Consider the following 19179-nt stretch of genomic DNA (forward strand, 5'->3'; position numbering starts at 1 on the left):
AGTGCTTCAGGGGAAAGAATGGATATTTAATGGCATAAAGGACTTCCAAGCATTCCTGACCCAAAGTTCTGAGTTGTGGAGAAACTTTGAAGTATAAACACAGGCATGAAGAGAAATACAATAGACAAACATGAAGAACAGTGATAAAGGACTAAGGATAAATGGCTTACATTCAAATATTGGAGATGATACGTGTCACCTCTGAATCTTAACATCAGGAGTAATAGAGGGAGTTCAACTGGGCATGATCAGAGAGTGGTTCTGTTATGTCTTGATGATCTGAAGAAAAGAAGGGAAAGATGGAGTAAGAATATACTAGGGGGTGGGGCAGGGGATAGGAAAGTTAGGAAATATTATTTCATAATTAGAGTGTGCCAAGTAGACTTCTGTATGAACAAGAAAGAGGGTTTGGGGGTTGCTGCTTTTACTTGAACCTCACTTATCTGAACTGGTCAAAAGAAAGAATACATGCATCAGTACAGAAATCCATTACCATGCAACAGTGAAATAGGGAAAGAGGAGAAAGGGAAGAATAGTGAAAATTGGAGGGAAGGTAGGTTAAGGGAGGGATGGTTCTAAGCAAATCAAACATTTAAGGAAAGAAAAAAATATAACTTTTTGAGGTGACAAAGAATCTGAAAGGTGTCCATAAATTTGGGAACCGATGAACAAGTTATTAAATATATATGGGATGGAATATTATTGTCGATGAAATGAATGACCATGATTCCACAGGACTAATGATGAAATAAGGTATAAACCTCTTGACAGAAAAGTGAAAGACTTAGAATGCAAAGTGAGACTAATTTTTTTGGTCTTGGGCAGTGTGGAAATTTGTTTTGATTGACTATAAATGTTTATAATGGGTTTTGTTTTTCATTTGGGGAGTGGGATGGGATGGTGAGAAGGTAGATTTTAGCTGACTGAAACAAAACATTTAAAATAAATAAGAATTTACTCCTTCCTTTCTTAGTGCTGAAATTTCTCAGATGGTGAAAAATTTGTGAGGTTATATAAGACTTAAGCTTGGTAGGCACTTAAAAGATGCACAGATGTTTGTCTCCCTGGTAGAGGGGATAGAATTCTGGACTTGGGGTCAGGAAGAACTAGTATTGAACCCTGCTTCAGATTTACTAGCTGTGTAACCTAGGGCAAATATTTTCTCATGCTTTGAGCTTAATTTTCTTCTCTATAAGGATGGGGAATAATCTCTGACCTCCTTACCACATAGGAGTGCAGTGAGCATCAAACTGAAATCAAGAAGCACTGAATTAAAATCTGGCCTCAAAAACTTATTTGTTTTGTGACCCTGGGCAAGTCACTTAACCTCTTCATGCTTCATTTTCCTGTACTGTAACGTGGAGATAATTATAGCACCTACTTCTTAAGAATATTGTGATGATTAAAATGGGAAGTTTGAAAAGTGCTTTTAAAACCTTAGAATGCTATGTAAATATTGTTATTCAAATGAGATAAGATATTGAAAAATCATTTTATTCTTTAAAGCCTGTATGATAAAGTTTACGTTGCTGCCACAAGAAGATTAAATAGTGAAATGAGGCCCAGTGAATTTTTACTTCTCTGTAAATGATCTTTTTAAAAAAACATGTCTCCTGTCATTGAATACTAGATTAACAGTGTATTTTTGTTCATATACTAGATAGAGTATAGTGCAATGAAAAGAGCCCTAGACTGAGACTCAGGAGGCTGACCCTTGAGGTGCCCTTCTGTCTTTGGCCCCACGTGGGACCTGCCACGTGCAGCTCCTTTATCCTAGGGTTCTTAATTTACCCTTTTCCACAGGGAGGATGATAGACTGGGACATCTCCATCTCAGATTAAATAGGAATAACAACAGCTAACATGTATTTATATATCATTTTAAGATTTGCAGAATACTTTACATATTATTTTATCATTTGTACCTTGTGAGATATGTGCTATTATTATCCCTATTTTATAGATGAGAAAACTGAGGCATACAGAGAGTAAAGTGACTTGTCCAGGTTCGTACAGCTAGTAAGTTTCTGAGTCTGGATTTGAACTCAAGTCTTCCTGACTCCAAGTCCAGTGCTGGAATCACCGAGTCACCTAACTGCCTACGTTCTGTGTCTAACTTAGATATGTTGGACAGTGGTTAGGATTGGTGATCTCATTGTTATGCTTTAAAAGCTAATTTGTTGTCTCATCCCCATCTAAATATTCTTCTTGTTTGTTTCATTTTCAGGCATGTACTGGCATTGAAAACATTGATGAAGCCATTACGTTGCTTGAACAGAATAACTGGGACTTGGTGGTAAGTGCTTCTACTGTTTCCAGAATGTCTTGGTAACACTAGATATTAGGATCTTCTGACTGTCCCTTATATTTCCATTTCACAAGGGAATATGAGAAGGTTTAATATATTGTATTTATATTGTCTAATATATTGTTTATTGTTGTATTGTAATATATTGTTTAATATATTGTACATTTAAAGAAATAAAAGTCCCCACAACATATTTTAGAGATTTGGATTCCTATAGAGAGATGTAATACATCTTGGATTTATCCAGAAGCATATCCATTTGTCTTTAGCCAGTGGCTAAGCCAAGTGTGTAGATCACAAGTTTTTATGAGGGCGTGATTTATAGCTTATTGTCCCTCAGATTAACCACCAGGGAATACAGGGTTTTTTTTGTCAGTTGGTTATTTGTTACCGTATTTAATGATGGAATCACCAGCCTAGCCTAGGTGGCCATACTGTGTTATTCTTGAGACCATAAACAAAGACTTCGTTGGAGGAGAGCAAAGTCTTTCCTGGAGATTTAAAAAAAAATCATGCAAAGCATAGTCATTCTTCTCCTGGAAGGCTTCATTGAAACACAGAATGAAGGTTCTCTACATTCTTTATACTCCTTTCCATTGTTGATCTAGTCAAAGCTTGTTTCTGTTAATTTTGTGGAACATGGCACTGCTCTTACAAAGGTAGTATATATAGTCTTCTAGGTTAAACTTTTTGATATATCCATTTTAATTTCTCTATTCATTCAATGCTATTTAGTTGACACCTATATTTCTCAAAGCCTTTATCCACTCATTGTTGAGTTCTTGCAGCAGGATGAAGAGGGTATCTTTGCTAAGTTGGTCATGTGTGTATACACAGACCAGTGTACAAGTGGGTACATATGTGTGTACACATACCCACACCGACACCCCACCCCACACAACCCTCCTTGTTAATCCAAAAATGTGTGCCTGCCTCGTGTGGTGAATTGAGCCCCATGCCCAAGTTCTAACCCCACTTGTACTCTTCAGTGACTTGGTGGGTATTGGGAATGTTTCTTCTTCCTGGACTTCAGCTTCTCTGTCTAGACCGTGAAGGTCAATGTCATTTTCTTCCTGCTAACCTCGTTCCACTTACGTTGTTTTGAAATGTGTTTTGTCACTTCTTTTCCTTTGTATTTAGTAGGTTTTTTTGAGAGAATAAGAATAAGAGAAAGAGAAGATTCAGGAAAATCCTGCTTAATTGGCCAACTTATATGCCACAAGAAAAATTATTGATAGAAAAAGCAGCCATTTCAAATTTCTTTATATAGCCTTTTGTTTGTAAACAGAATGAAGTTGTGACAATAGAGATCATAGAGGAAGCATTTAGAGATGGATGAGACTTTATTTTATTTGTTTTTTAAAGCAATCGGGGTTAAGTAACTTGCTCAAGGTTACATGGCCAGTTATTTCTGGGTGTGGTGCTAAATATCTGAGCCCAGATTTGATCCCCGGGTCATCCCAACACTGGAGCCAGTGCTCTTACTCGCTGAGCCACCTGGCCGCCCCTAAGCAATTGGGGTTAAGTAACTTGCTCAAGGTTACACGGCCAGGTGTTTCTGGGTGGGTGCTAAGTGTCTGAGCCCGGATTCGATCCCCGGGTCATCCCGACAGTGGGGCCGGTGCTCTTACTCGCTGTGCTACCTGGCCGCCCCTAGATGAGACTTTAGAAATCAGCTAGTCTCACTACTTCCCTCAGCGTAGAGATGAGTGACCTGAGACAGACTTGCAGAGGACAGGGCCTCTGTGCAAGGTGACAGTGTTCTTCCCACGGCACAGCCGTGTGAATTCGATGGTCCATATACTGTTATCTCCATTTCCCACAGCTAGGAAGTAACAGAGCCAGACCTCAAATCTGAATCCAAGGGAGTCCTCCTTTCCTCTAGTTGTTGCTGCCATACGAAGCATACCCTTGTGTCTTCCCTGCAAAGGGTCTCTAAATTTTAAGAAAGAAAGCAAAATGAGCATGAGGTAAATGCAGGCTTTGTCTGGTTGTTCGGTAGCAGTGCGGTGCGGGGGAAGCGCCTTGGGACTCCGTGTCTTGCCTCGTAGCTCCCCTGAGGCGGGCCCTGTCTTCTCGGCGCGTGGCTTGGTTAAGCGCGTGTTCATCTGCATATTGTCTCCGTTAGAGCATCATCTCCTTGGGGAGCTACTGTTTTTGCTTTTCCTTGGCATTCTCAGGGCACACATAGCGCCTGGCAGACAGGAAGTGCTTAGTAAACGCTGCTTGATTGATTGAAAGCACCTTTGGCAAAGGACTCCCCTTCATGGTGACTTAGTACTGCTGTCAAATGAGGGGTTGAGACAGGCTTAATTTTTGTTCCTTTCCAGATGTAAAATTTTATGACTTGGAACATAATTTTTCTATTTTAAATGTTTATGGACGTAGTTTGTACTCTTTATTTTTGTTACATATTGTTAATTATCTCTGTGATTTATTTGATGCCATGTGCTTGGTGTGGGGTAACACCAACCAATTATAACAATTACAACTTATTTTGATGGGAAAATTGAATTTGTATTATCATTATGGACACGCATTTCAAGAGCACATTGTGGCAAAGTGAGAATCGCTTATATTGATATGATGATGTTGGGGCGAAAACTAAACTTGGAGTCTTGGATTTTTTAAAAATATTTTCAGTTATAAAACACACATTTTTTTTCTCCCTTTCACCTGCCTCCACCCAAAGGAAAAAAAAGAAAGAAATACTTAATTTCTGTATCACTTAAGCACACTTGAGCCAAATATAGCCCTTATTGGTTATGTCCAAAAACACATTTCTTATTCTTCATATTAATCCACATAATTGTTTACAAATGACCATTGTCTCTAAACATCCTTGATTTGCAGCTCTTGGAAGTCATCTGCTCCAACTCCCCAGTCTAACAGATGAGGAAAATGAGTCCCAGAGATGTGAGATGACTTGCCATTCATTTCACTTGTGCTCTACTCTTTGTGACCCCATCTGGGGTTTTCTTGGGAGAGATACTGGAGTGGTTTGCCATTTCCTTCTCCAACTCCTTTGACAGATGAGGAAACCAAGGCACATAGGGTAAAGTGACTTACTCAGGGTCACACAGATATGAAGTGTCAGAGGCTGCATTTGAACTCAGGAAGATGAGTCTTTCCAACTCCAGGCCTGATGCTCTGTGCACTGTGGCAACACCTAACTTCCCCCAAAGTTACCCAAATGGTAAAAGGCAGAGTCAGGACTCTAATTCAACTCCTCTGATTCTAAATCTGTTTTGCTTTCCACATCTTGCTGCCTCTTTTTCTTTGACTCTCATTATCAGAAGATTTTTACAGACTGAACAACTAGAATCTCTCCTACTTGGGATCATAGAACCTTGGTAGGTACTGCAGAAGCTACCTTGTCCAGCCCAGACTTCAGTAGAATCCATACTATACTCATCTGACAAAAAGAAAGTCATCCTTCCTTGGTTTGGAAACATCTAATGAGGGAGAACTAATGATGGGGAGCTCCCTCTTTCCTGAGGGAGCCCATACTACTTTGGGATATCTCTAATTGTTAGGAAATGGATGCATGAAGTTTAGATTTCCCACATTGTTATATCCATCTCTTGTTCCTTGTTCTTCCACTTGGATCCAAGGATTACTCTTGTCCCTTATGCATATGACACATTTTCAAATTCTCGAAGCTCTGTATATTATTAAAATACAGGCATGTGAGAAAATCCAAAATTCAGTGGAAGAAACATGGTATACTGCACTTTGAAGTGAGGATCACTCCTTTTCCTTAGGCTTCACCTCTTGCAAACTCTAACATCTCTGCCCCTCTGGACTTTATTAAACCATTCACCATGCTTTGCCTTCCCTTCTCTTTACTTCTCTCTTCCCAGTTTTGACCCTGTCATTAAACAACTCTAGTTTTCCTGTCACCACTCATCCCTTATGAAATCCCAGCCCTGGATTGTTTAATAAATGGTCATTGATTGATTGAATACAGATTAAAAATGTAACTGAAATTGTCATTAGAGTATACCACAGACCATCTCTATATAGTTCTTCAGAAAAAACCCAACATATCAGAAAACGAATAAGTGCCTGTTTGCCCCATCTTCATAAAGAAGAGGAAGGGATGTGCCTTGTCATGCTTTTTTTTGGGGGGGGGGGGAAGGTAAGCATCATCATTGTAATTATTCAGTAGTGCTTCAGTTGTTTTGCTGTTCTTTCCTTTTACATTTTTGTCGTCATTGCATATATTATTTGCTAGTTCCTACATAATTTTATATCAGTGCATTTAAGAATTTCCATGCTTTTCTGTTTCATCATATTCCCTTACTTCTTACAGTGCAGTAGTATTACTTCATTCATGTAGTAATACTGCTACATTTCCCAATCTTTGCATATCAAGTTTATACTTATTTGCTGCCCCAAAAAAGTGATTTTTGTGTATATGAAGGCCTTTTTTATTTCATTGGCCTCTGTAGGTGACACTGACCTCCTTGCTGTTCCTCAAATAAAATACTGCATCTCCCAATTTTGGGCATTTTCATTGGTTGTTTCCCATTCCTGGAATGCTCTCTTCCTTTAGATCTCAGCTAAAATCACAGCATGTGAAGAAAGCCTTTCCTGATCCCTCATAATTCTAGTACCTTCCTCTTGTTAATTAGCTACAATTTATTCTGTATAAAGCTTATTTGTACATGGTTATTTATATGTTGTCTCCCCCATTAGACTAGGAGCTCCTTAGGAGCAGGAACCATCATTTGCCTTTCTTTGTATTTCCAGCACATAATATAGTGCTTTGAACTTAGTAGAAGGGCTTAGTAAGTGTTTATTGACAGAATAATTTCTTTTTAAATTTAAAATTATTTAAATCAGCAAAGATCCACTATGAAAAAGAAAGAAAAATAAAATGCTTGTTAAAAACATGTATGGTCAAATAAAATAAATTTCTGGACTGGCTGTATCTAAAAAAATTCTGTCTCATTCTGCATTGAGCCTTTCCTCTGTAACAAGGTGGATTGCAGGTTTCATCATGAGCCTTCTGGAATCATGGTCGGTCATTACACACTAAATCTTTCAGAGTTATTTGTCATCGTCATTTTATACGTTGGCTTTCTGGTTCTGCTCTGCATTAATACACACAAGTGTTTGTTGTTCTGTTGTGTCAGTCATGACTGACTCTTTGTGACTCTATTTGAGATTTTCTTGGCAAAGATACTGGAGTGATTTGCTGTTTCCTTCTCTAGCTCATTCTACAGATGAGAAAACTGAGGCAGACAAGATTAAGTGACACAGCTAGTTAATGTCTGAGTCCAGATTGGAGTTCCTGAAGATGAGTCTTGCTGACTCCAGGCCCAGCACTAAGTTATCAATGCATTGGAAAGCTTATTGATACAATGGAAAAAGTCCAAAAACATGTGCAGTATGTAATATATGTAACATTCTTTTCACTTCTTACCTTCACAAGTTGTAGTTTGTGTCTTTTCCTATCTCTTCATTCAAGACTGGCTTTATCCTGATAATTTTATAACATTCATTTTTTTTTAACATTTGTTTTTGAAACTTTGAATTTCAGAGCCTTTTCCTTCTTCCCTCCTCACCCACCCCCACTGGGAAGACAAGCAATTCAATATAGGTTGTACATGTGTAGTTATGCAAAACATTTCTATAGTAGTTATATTGTGAAAGACTAACTGTATTTCCCTCCATCCTATCCTGCTCCCCCCCCACTTGTTCTATTTTCTCCTTTGACCCTGTCCCTTTTCAAAAGTGTTTGCTTCTAACTACCCTCTCCCCCAATCTGCCCTCCCTTCTATCATCCCCCTCTTATCCCCTTCACCCCTGCTTTCCTGTAGGGTAAGATACCCAATTGAGTGTGTGTGTTATTCCCTCCTTAAGCCAAATTCAATGAGAGTAAGGTTGACCCATTCCCCTTCACATTCCTGCTCTTCCCTTCCATTGTAACAGTGTTCTCTCACCTCTTTTATATGAGATAATTTACCCTAATCTACCTCTCCCTTTCTCCTTCTCCCAATATATTCCTCTCTCACCTCTTAATTTTATTTTTTAGATATCATCCCTTCATATTCAACGGATCCTGTACCCTCTCTGTATACATGTATATTCATATGTCCACACTCACATATATATTTATACACACCTACACCCTCTTGTACATACAACTGTCCTCATACTGAGAAAAGTCTCATGGGTTACAATTATTGTTTTTCCATGTAGGAATGTAAATAGTTCAACTTTAATACATTCCTTATGATTTCTTTTCCTTGTTTACCTTCTCATGCTTCTCTTGCTTCTTGTATTAGAAAGTCAAATTTTCTGTTCAGCTCTGGTTTTTTCATCAAGAATGCTTGAAAATCCTCTATTTCATTGAATAACCATATTTTCCCCTGTAGCATTATACTCAGTTTTTCTGGGTAGGGGATTCTTGGTTTTAATCCTAGCTCCTTTGACCTCTGGAATATCATATTCCAAGCCCTTCAGTCCCTTAATGTACAAGCTGCTAGGTCTTGTGTTATCCTGGTTGTGTTTCCACAATACTCAAATTCTTCTTGACTACTTGCAGTATTTTCTCCTTGATCTGGGAATTTGGCTATAATATTCCTAGGAGTTTTCTTTTCGGGATCTTTTTCAAGAGACTATCGGTGAATTCTTTTAATTTCTATTTTGCCCTCTGGTCTAGAATATCGGGGCAATTTTGCTTGATAATTTCTTGCAAGATGGTGTCTAGGCTCTTTTTTTGATCATGACTTTCAGGTAGTCCAATAATTTTTAATTATCTCTCCTGGATCTATTTTCCAGGTCAGTGATTTTTCCAGTGAGATATTTCATATTATCTTCTATTTTTTATTTGTTTGGATCTGTTTTATACTATCTTGATTTCTCATAAAGTCATTAGCTTCCAGTTGCTCCAATCTAATTTTGAAGGAGTTATTCTCTTCAGTGAGTTTTTGAAATTCCTTTTCCATCTGGGCAATTTGGATTTTTAAGGCATTCTTCTCCTCACTGGCATTTTGGGCCTCTTTTGCCATTTGAGTAAGTCTACTTTTTAAGGTGTTATTTTCTTCAGAATTTTTTTGGGTCTCCTTTAGCAGGCTGTTGACTTTTCATGATTTTCTTGCATCATTCTCATTTCTCTTCCCAGTTTTTTCTCCACTTCTCTTACTTGATTTTCAAAATCCTTCTTGAATTCCTCCATAGCCTGTGACCAATTCATATTTTTCTTGGAAGCTTTTGATGCAGGAGTTCTGACTTCGTTGTCCTCCTCCAGTTCCATGCTTTGATCCTTTTTGTCCCCCCAAAATGAATTTTATGGTCTGTTTGTGCTTCCTTGGCTTGCTCATTATTGCCAGCCAATTACTTGACTTTTGAGCTCTTTGACACAGTAGAACTCTGCTTCCAGAATGGAGAGAACTATGTCCCAAATTGCTGCTGTCCCAAAAAAGCTGCTAGAGCTATTAGTTGGGTGCCCTCTCTGTAGTCCCCACAAGCTCTGGCATACTGGCCACACACCCCAGGACCACCACCCAAGACTGTTATTCAGATCCAAGCAGGTCAAAGCAAGAGTGATTACCCTCTGAGTGGTGACTTGGTCCCCCTACAGTCTGCAGGCCAGGAGCTCTGGAAGCGGCCAATGCCATGCCTCTGCCACTTTTCACCCCTGGGCCAGGAGCCAGACTGTGTTCTTCCTTCACCCTTCCAACAGAGTTCCCCACTGACATTTTTTCTCTTTGGTGTTTATGGGTTAAGTCTGGAAACTGCCACAGCTGTTGGTTATTCACTCTCCTGAAGTCTGCTTTGACAGGTCTGGGCTGGCTGGAACTGCAGCTCATGGGGAACTGCGCTTGGCTCCCAGTGCGCTGCAATAGACCTTTCCTATTAGCCTGCCAGACTGCCTTCAGTGGGAGATTTGTTTATCTCTGTCTCTTTGTGGGTTCTGTAGGTTTAAAATTTGTTTAGAGTCATTTTTTATAAGTGTTGGAAGTGTTTGGAGCCCATGCCAATTTTGTGCTTTTGCTCTGCCATCTTGGCCCTGCCCCCTGTAACATTCATTTTTGATTTTTTGTTGTGTAGCTCTGTTTACATTGTAGGTACTGCATATAGTGGTTTTTTTTTAACTGTTTTACTTGACTCTGTATCAGTTCATATAGATTTTTTATGTAATTACTGCACATCATTTCTTGAAGCATACTTTTCTCATTGTTGTGTTTCACAATTTATTTGTCATTTCCCAGTTGATGGTCATCTACTTTATTTCCAGTTCTTAGTTATCACAAAATATGCTACTGTTTCCTCTTATCTGTGGCTTCAGTAGGGTTTAAGTCCAGTAATGGAGTCTTTGGTTCACAGAGTATGGGCATTTTAGTAATTTCATTTACATAGTTCCAAATTGCTTTCCAGTACAGTTGTATCATTTCATAACTCCATTAACAATTTGTTAGTGTACCCATCCTACAACCCCTCCAACATTGACTATTGCCATTTGATGTTGTTATTGCTGGTTTTCAGAGTGTGAGTGTTTGAAACCTCAGGGTTGTTTTAATTTTATTTCTCTTATTTTTAACTATTTGTAGCACTTTTCCATGTGACTGAATATTTTGTAGTTCTTTTGAGAACTGTTTGTTCATATCTTTTGACCACTTATCTGTGGGGAATGGCTATATCACACACACACACACACACACACACACACACACACACAGCATTTATGTTCCTTGGATACCAAACCCTTAGCAGAGAAATTTGATATAAAGATTTTCCCCGTCACTTGACTACTTTCCTTTTTATCCTAGATGTGTTACAGTTGTCTTTGCATAAGGTTTTCAGGTTCAGCTAATCAAAGTTATCAATTTTAGTTTTTGGAATTCCCTCTGTGTCTTGTTTGGTTAAGACTACAACTTTTACCCCTGGCTTTGAGAGATTTATGATATATTTCTCTCCTAATTTTTTTTTAGTAGTATGATCTTCAATATTAAGGTCACATATCCATTAGAATGTATTGTGGAGTGTGGTGTGAACTGTTGGTCTAATTCCTATTTCTGCTACACGACTTTCCAGTTTTTCTAGCAGTTTTTATTACACAAAGGGAGTTTTTTCTTAAGTAATTTTTATTTTTTGCTTAAACAAACACTGATTTATTGAGTTCTATTGTTCCTGAATATCATTTGTCTAGTCTGTTACATTGATATATATGTCTGTTCTTTAACTAGTACCAGATGGTTTTGATGACTACTGCTTTATAATATACTTTGAGGTCTACAAGTGCTATTCTTCCTTTGTCCCTACTTTTTTCATTATTTCCCTTGATATTCTAGATCTTTTGTTTTTCCAAGTGAATTTTGTTATTGTACCAAGTTCTAAAAAGTATTCCCTTGGTAATTTCGTTGGTATAGTATTGAAAGTGTAAATTAATTTAGGTAGCATTGTAATTTTTATTATATTGATACAGACTACCCATGAGCACTGGATATGCCTTCAGCTATTTAAGTTGTTTTTCATTTCTTTAAGGAACACTTTGTAATTGAATCCATAAAAGTCTTTTGTGTAGTTTGGAAGGTTGATCACCAGATATTTTATGCATTTTGCAGGGTTTATTTTTGCAGTGGGATTACCTTTTCTATTACTACTTTTTGTGTTTTGTTATTGTTATATAGAAATGCTGTTGATTTTTGAGGGTATATTTTGTAGGCTGATTTTCTTATTAATTAATTTATTTTAGACATTCTTTTCAAGTTTTGAGTTCCAAATTCTCCCCTTCCTTCCCACCACTTTATCAGCCGTGCATGTGAAATGGTTTTCTAATTTTTTAAGATGCATATTCAATTCATTAATTTTCTCTTTTTCTATTTTGTTAATGTATGTTTGTAAGGATATGATTTTCCTTCAAGTACTGCTTTAACTGCATCCCAGAAATTTTGGTATGTTGTTCTATCATTATCATTTTCTATCATATAGTTACTCTTTCTTTGGTTACTTACTCATTATTTAAGATTTCATAGTTAAGTCTTCATTTGGGTCTATATGGACACAATTTGTATTAATATCTTATTTTTTCATCACATAGATTTTGTTCTTATATCCATATCTTTACTTTCCCTTTTTAAAGGGACATTTTTTTTAAAAGAAAAAGAGGAAAAAAAACCCCTAGATCATTAACACTAAAAAAATCTGAAGTTGTTATATGTCATATTCCACACCTGCAAAGGAATAAGGGGAAATTTTTATTTGGGGTCAAACTTATTCTTTATTATTTTGCAGAATTTTTCTTGTCTTGGTGTGTTCTTCCTATTTACATTGTTGCAGTTATTGTGCCACAGTGTGTTTTTCTTGTTCTGTTTATGTTACTCTGTATCAGTTCATGCAACTCTTTTTCTGATTCTTTGTATTCATTATGTTCATTTTTTTATGCCACAGTAATATTACAGTACATTGATGGATCACAATTAATTTATCTTTCTTGGGGGTTGGGACAACTACGCCCGACCCTCACTGTTACTTTTAAGAAATGCTAATCTTTAAAAATCACTTAACTTGAAAGTTGGTGGATATACTCCCAACTTTTCCAGTATGTGACTACTGGCACATGTTGAAGCCTTTCTTTTCTCTTTCAACTGAGGCTCCATTGGGTCTCATAGAGCCTTAAGTTCACACACCACTTTTAATACAGTAGTTAATGGTCTATATTAGACCATTATAATGGTCTGTATTGTTTCTTACCCTGTACAGGCCTCTCTGTACACAGTAGATAATTAAATCCCTGTTGGTTTTTGTATTAAATATTACTTGTAACTAAAGTACTGATTTTTTTTTCAGAAAATATTTTTTAAGAATAAAAATCCATGAGTAAAATATCTTGATGTTTGGAATGAATGTCAAGAGTCAATGTGAAGCGTTCATTTATAAGCATTATAAAAAGGATGTTTTCTGTCTTTTGCTTTGGGGTTTTGAATAGATTCTATACTCATGTATGCCTTGCTGTTGTGGTTAGCTTTTCTAGGCAATGCTTAAAAGCCAAATTTAATGGAAAGTTTACAGTGGCTTTGCACATCTGGACTTATGACGACTGTTAGTTCCTCCACAGGCGTTCATTCCAAAGGAAGCTGACAAAACATAGAGTGTCCTTGGAAATGAGAAAATGTGTGGCTTTGAAACACCTGTTTTTATACTTCTCTAGTTCCATAGCAGTCATGTTTTTAATGGATTGCTTAATCATAGTATCATTTTCTTCTGCATTTTTTCTTAAAATTGCACTTTGAATACCTTGTTTATATAGCAAGTAAACTGAGAAATTTAAATTGACCCATTGCTTATTATAACTAGAAGGGACCTTGGAGATCAAGTCCAACTCCCTTGTTTTATAGAGGGGGGAAACAGACAGTCATGAAGAGGGAGATGTTTTGTGTTTTTCCCCATATCTCCCAAGGCTATGTAATTTCTTAGTGTTACAAGGTCTGACTCTTAGACTAGAGTTCTTTCTTTAACTTCCACTCTGTACTCTCCCTATATCCTACTCTTAGCTTCCTCAATTTGGCATTTTCTTCCTTCTGTTCTTTTTGTTTATTCTCTTCAAGTTGACAGTGAATAATATTGTTGATAATAATGATAATAGTTGAGATTTATATGGTTCTTTACATTTAAGTCTCTATAATGTTTTATAATACACAGTGATGTCCTATTTTCTTGCTGATTCACTTCAACATGAATTTATAAACAGAGGAATGCTGTGAGGTGGCTACTAGAGGTGTTGTTAGCCTCATTCTTGCAGATGAAGAAGCAGGTTCAGGAGAGGTTAAGTGACTTGCCCAGAGTCAAGGTGTCAATATGTGTCATATGTGGGATTCAAACTTAGGACTTGCCTGAATCCATGTTCCACATTCTACCTACTCTACATTGCAGTTTCTCTTAAAGCAAGCTTTACAAATCACTACTATGCTTTTTGGTTACTCTTTTGTTGATTTAAATCTTAGTAGGCTGGGAAATAGGATAAACATTTTCTTGGAGGTCAATATCATTTCCAAGAAACCTTCTAACCTGTTATTATTGATCATTTGGTATTCTCCATTCCTGTACATTCATCAAAAATCCAGTCACACCTTATTTATCTTACAGCAGTAGGAAATTAGAGGGTATCCTGAACTCCCAACTGGAGTGGGAAGGGATCATAGAGGACACCTAGGCTAAGCTTAATGAGTAAACTGAAGCTGTGCAGTAAAAGGTCTTTCCCAAGGTTATACTGAAATTTATCCCCTCACACTTTTTTTATTTTAACCATTTTAATGCCAATCTTCCTATGCTTCATTATATGCTTCCATTTCTTTCACTCATTCACCATATTTGAGGATTCTTTTCATGCTGTGAGAGAGGGAGAGAGACAAAGGGAAAGAAGCAGTATGGGGTGGTAGAGTGGATCCTGGCCTTTGAGGTAGGGCCCTTCGTGCCCCAGCCCTGTAACTTAACTGTATGTGAACTTGGACAAATCCCTTGCCTGCTTCGGGCCTGAGTTTCCTTTCTGTAAATTGAGTATTTGGTTCTAGATTTCTATAACCAAACTGGTCGCTAAGGACATTTCTAGCTCAGACATATAATCTTATGATCCTATCTAATATTGATTTTGATTGAGTTCCTATGGAATGTCTTTCTAGCAGTATTGCACTTATTACTGTACAGTTACAAAGTCGTTGTCCTACTTGAACCATACAGATAGTTTTGTCCCTGCTATACAGATGTGTTAAACTAAAGCACAGGTCAGTTAACTAGAAACTGGTCTTCCTGCACAGCTTTACTGATGCAGATCATTTAGAGTGAGTGGCCTTTTATCTCTCTTCCACTGCATCCCCAGGGTTCTAATTTACTTCTTCCCATTCTCAGTCTTTATCTTTGGAGAAGCCTCAGGTGTACCTACCTGACAAAGCAAGAAGAATGATATAGGTGTGGGTACCTCAGTTAGTATCATATTTATAGATAAAAAATACCTTAACAAGGACCTAGGCTCAGAAATTACAGCTGAAAAGAATTGCTGACATCATCTGCTGTGACCCCCAAAATGTATTGAGGAAGTGACTTGGCTAGGATCACCTGGCTAATCAGTGCCAGAGGTTGGACTCGTACCCAGACCTTGTGAGCCTTCAGACTAGAGCTCTTTTCAAGGAATTCTCCTCCCAAGCTTGTTGTTCTGATTTAAGAAGGGTGTCCTATCTAATGTGCTTTGGGTTTTGATTGTTGTGTTGTACAAATAAAACAGCCATGCATCTTCCTTTTGAGGACTCTCCTTTAAAGATGTTTTTGGACGGCCGCTGTTGTTTCCAAAGGCCTTCGGAAACTGGTGATGATCACCAGTAGTTTGTCTAGTCAGCAGAATCAGGGCTTTGTGCCTGTGCAGGAAAATCGGCATTGGCTATGTCTTTGCTTCCACCACCGGCATGAGCACTACGAAGGTCACCTGTAAGTTTTCTCCTGCTTTGAATTTGGCTTTTACGGCTGTTTCTCAGCTCCCACAGCCTTCACCATGGAGGTGGGAGTATGGGGGAAGGGAGCACTATAGATGCAGTTTAACTAGACCTGCTCTCCCCAAAGTTGTCCTGTGGAACATTCTGTGCCCATCCTCCTTGGCATCTCTAGGAAGAAGAGGGAGGCAGATGCATTCATGTGTTTTCCAAGACTGATATTGGTCATTGCAAATTGATGGAAATTTATCTTCTTTTTACTATTGTTTTTATTTACATTATTTTTAGTCTAGTCACTTATACTCTTGGTGCTGTGTGCAGCTCTCTGAGGACAGATTTTAGAGATGGTGCCAGCCTGCACTAGTAGAGGAAATTTCCTTCAATTTCCTTTTCTTCTCTTCTCTTCTCTCCCTCCTTCTCTCCCCCCCCCCCCCCCCATTAGCTGCCATGGGCATTGTTTTCCTGGAGTCCTAGAGAGTAAAAGGGAACTTTGGAAGGGGAAGGAAGGGCTCTGCCTTTTACTCTAAGAACATTTCTTGTCTCTCTCTTCATTTCTCTCCACTCCCCTAGCTGCCCCTCTGGTTTAGTCTCTCTTCTTCAAGTTATACCCACTCCAATCCATCCTCTGCCCTGCTGCAAGTGATTTCTCTAAATCTCAGGTCTGTGTCATCCTTCTACTCAAATTCCAGCCACAGCTCTTTGATTTGGTGTTTAAAGCCCATCACAAGCTGTCTACCTTTCACACACCCTATTTCTAACCTTACTTGATATTCTCATTTCCTGTCTCTGTGATTTTGCACAAGCTGTCCCCCATGCCTGGAATGCTTTTTCTCCTCCCTGCTGCCTCTTAGATTCCCTAGCTTCCTTCAAAGTTCAGCTCAAAACACTGTGTCCTGCATGAAACCTTTCTTGATCTTCTTCTCTCACCTCCCCACCCCTGCAAGCACCTCAGTTTCCATGGAAATTGCCCCCATGTTTTCCTAGCAACTAGCACTATGGTACATAACAGGTACTTACTACATGTTTATTGATAGATGTATTAGGATGTCTAAATTTTTTTTAACTTATACTTTGTGCATTTTGTGGAAACATATTAGTTGATTTTATTATTCCCTTTTTTGAATTTTGTCTCATTTGAAATCCTGAGTGTCTTTATTGCTATTCAAAACAACTTTGAAAGTCTTTGGACCTCTAATGGGTGTAATAACCAACCATGCCTCCAGAGGAGCAATGGCTGAGTGTGCCCCCGATCTTCTCCTGGAGAGGTCGCTGACACAAGATACAGAAAAAAGATGCTGGTTATATTTGACTTTGTCTATTTGTCACAAGACTTCCGTTTCCCTTTTTTTGCTTGGGGACTAGCCGAGAGTGGAGGGGAAAATCAAAAGGAGGGGAATGAGGATCGTTGGAGAATTTTTAAAATTCAAAGAAGGAACTAAAAGGAAAACCAGAAACACAGAGAGGATAATTCTGAGAGTTACACCTGAAAGTGATGATAGGAAAAAGGAAAAGCAAGTTGTACTTGAATGATGGGGGAGTCATACGCTGTTTGGGACTAAGGGCTGGTTGTTGTCCTTCGTTCTCGAAGAGGACCAGAATGACATCGTTGTACTAGAGTCGAGTGTCGTTGTGTCTGACTGTGGCTCATCAGACCAACCTGAGCTTGGAATGCTCTGCCACAGGTCAGGCGGTAATAGTCTGTGTGAACATTTAGGGCGTATATTCTAAATTTTCATAGCCTGTGTTTCCTTGGAGCTGTTTCAGTTCTGCTTTGCTAGCATTGTTTCTGATGTGGGCATGCCATGCTGAGCGGTCCTGCGCCAGTGTCTCCCATGTCACATAATTCCAAAGTTCTTAAGAGAAACCTTGAGAGTGTCCTTGTATCACTTCTTCTGACCACCATTGAACCCTTGTGTCTTTTTGGCAAGTGTATGTTTTGCATTTGAACAGGGTGACCAGCCCATCGGAGTTGCACTCTCTGAAGCAGAGTTTGAATGCTTGGCAGTTTAGTTCGAGTAAGGACCTCAGTGTCTGGCACCTTATCCTGCCGGGTGATCTTAAGAATCTTCCTAAGACAGTTCAGATGGCAGCGATTCAGTTTCCTGGCATGGTGCTGGCAGACAGTCCAGCTTTCACAGGCACACAACAATGAGGTCAGCTCAGTGACTCAGATTGGTGGTCAGTCTGATACCTCTTCTCTCCCACACTTTCCTTAGAGCCCCCAGAACACTGCACTAGCTCTGGCAATGCCTGTATCAGCTTCATCATCAGTGTGTATATCCCTGGAAAGTACGCTATTTTGTGCAACTCTGCCTCCCTTAGATCTAGTTTATACCTGAATCAGAAGACATCGCCCATACAGTCTTTACCATTTTACTCATCTCAGAGGCCTGTGGTGACGGGGAGGGGATGAAGCAGCAGGTGTAGACACACTGGGAGCTGTCTTCACGATCCTGCTCACAGGAGGCCCAGGCCATAGGGCCGTTTCTCACTGGAAGCAGCAGTGGGATTCGGCAGCCCCCTCGGTGTCCGAGCAGCCCTTTAAGGATCACACTGCTCACTTCCTGGTGTGAGGAGGGGGCTAGAAAAGGTGCCTTAAAAATTGTCTTCTTACCCAGCTCTGGCCTGATTACTGGGGCAGGCAGCGCTGCCCAGAGCCGCATATTGTTACTCGATGTCAGCGGCTCATTGGAACCCAGGTCCTCTGATTCCAGTGCTCTTGCCATTATGGGGCTTCCTTCTGGTCTTTGCTCCTGAAATCTTGTCATCGTCCTGATCCACTTAGATCAGGATGCTCAGTGAGAATCTTCCTCAGCCTCCTGGAGGACAGGAGGGTGGAGTACTAACCTCCTCCCAAAGCCTCCTTCATAGGCTTGTGACTAACTTTCTTTTTCTTGTTGGTATCCCCAGCTCTTAGCAATGTGTCTGCACATAGTAGTCACTTAATGAATATTGATTGACTTGAATTGAATTATTTCTCCTTATCTCTGACCCTAAATTCTTCTGGTTCCAGGGGCTCAGCGTAATTCAGGAAATCTAAAATTGTCATTTATGCAACTGGTGATCCAAGGGATAGAGTGCTAGACCTGGAGTCAGGAAGACCTGAATTCAAATACAGACGTAAACACTTATTAACTTTGTTATCTTGGGCAAGTTCATAACCTCTGTTTGCCTCAGTTTCCTCATATATAAAAACATCTGGCTCTCTGGATTGTTGTGAGGATCAAATAATATATTTGTAAAAAGCTTTTAGTACGATGCCTGGCACATAGTAGGAGCCTTATAAATGCTCATTTCCTTCATTGGTAGAAGATTCCTCACCAAGGAATGCCCTTTACTAGTGAAGTCCTAGGCTCAATAACTATACCTGTCCCTAGTGCTTAGCACAATGCCTGCCACGTAGTAGGCACTTAAATGCTGGTTGCCTGACTCTAATAGT

The 19179-nt window shown here is 39.0% G+C and overlaps 1 protein-coding gene across 3 annotated transcripts in view; it reads left to right on the plus strand.

Moving 5' to 3' along the window:
* Positions 1–19179, plus strand: part of LOC138165359 (FAS-associated factor 1) — a 419204-nt gene that overhangs the window by 68019 nt on the left and 332006 nt on the right. For all 3 annotated transcript variants that reach the window (XM_069093610.1, XM_069093612.1, XM_069093611.1), the window contains exon 2: positions 2227–2295. In XM_069093610.1, coding sequence (XP_068949711.1) covers positions 2227–2295 — 69 coding nt within the window. The remainder of the gene's footprint in view (positions 1–2226; positions 2296–19179) is intronic.

This window comes from Petaurus breviceps, unplaced genomic scaffold (genome assembly GCF_028583685.1).
Source record: "Petaurus breviceps papuanus isolate PSGF00001 unplaced genomic scaffold, PetGlider_PUasm1.0 208, whole genome shotgun sequence".
Lineage (NCBI taxonomy): Eukaryota > Metazoa > Chordata > Mammalia > Diprotodontia > Petauridae > Petaurus > Petaurus breviceps.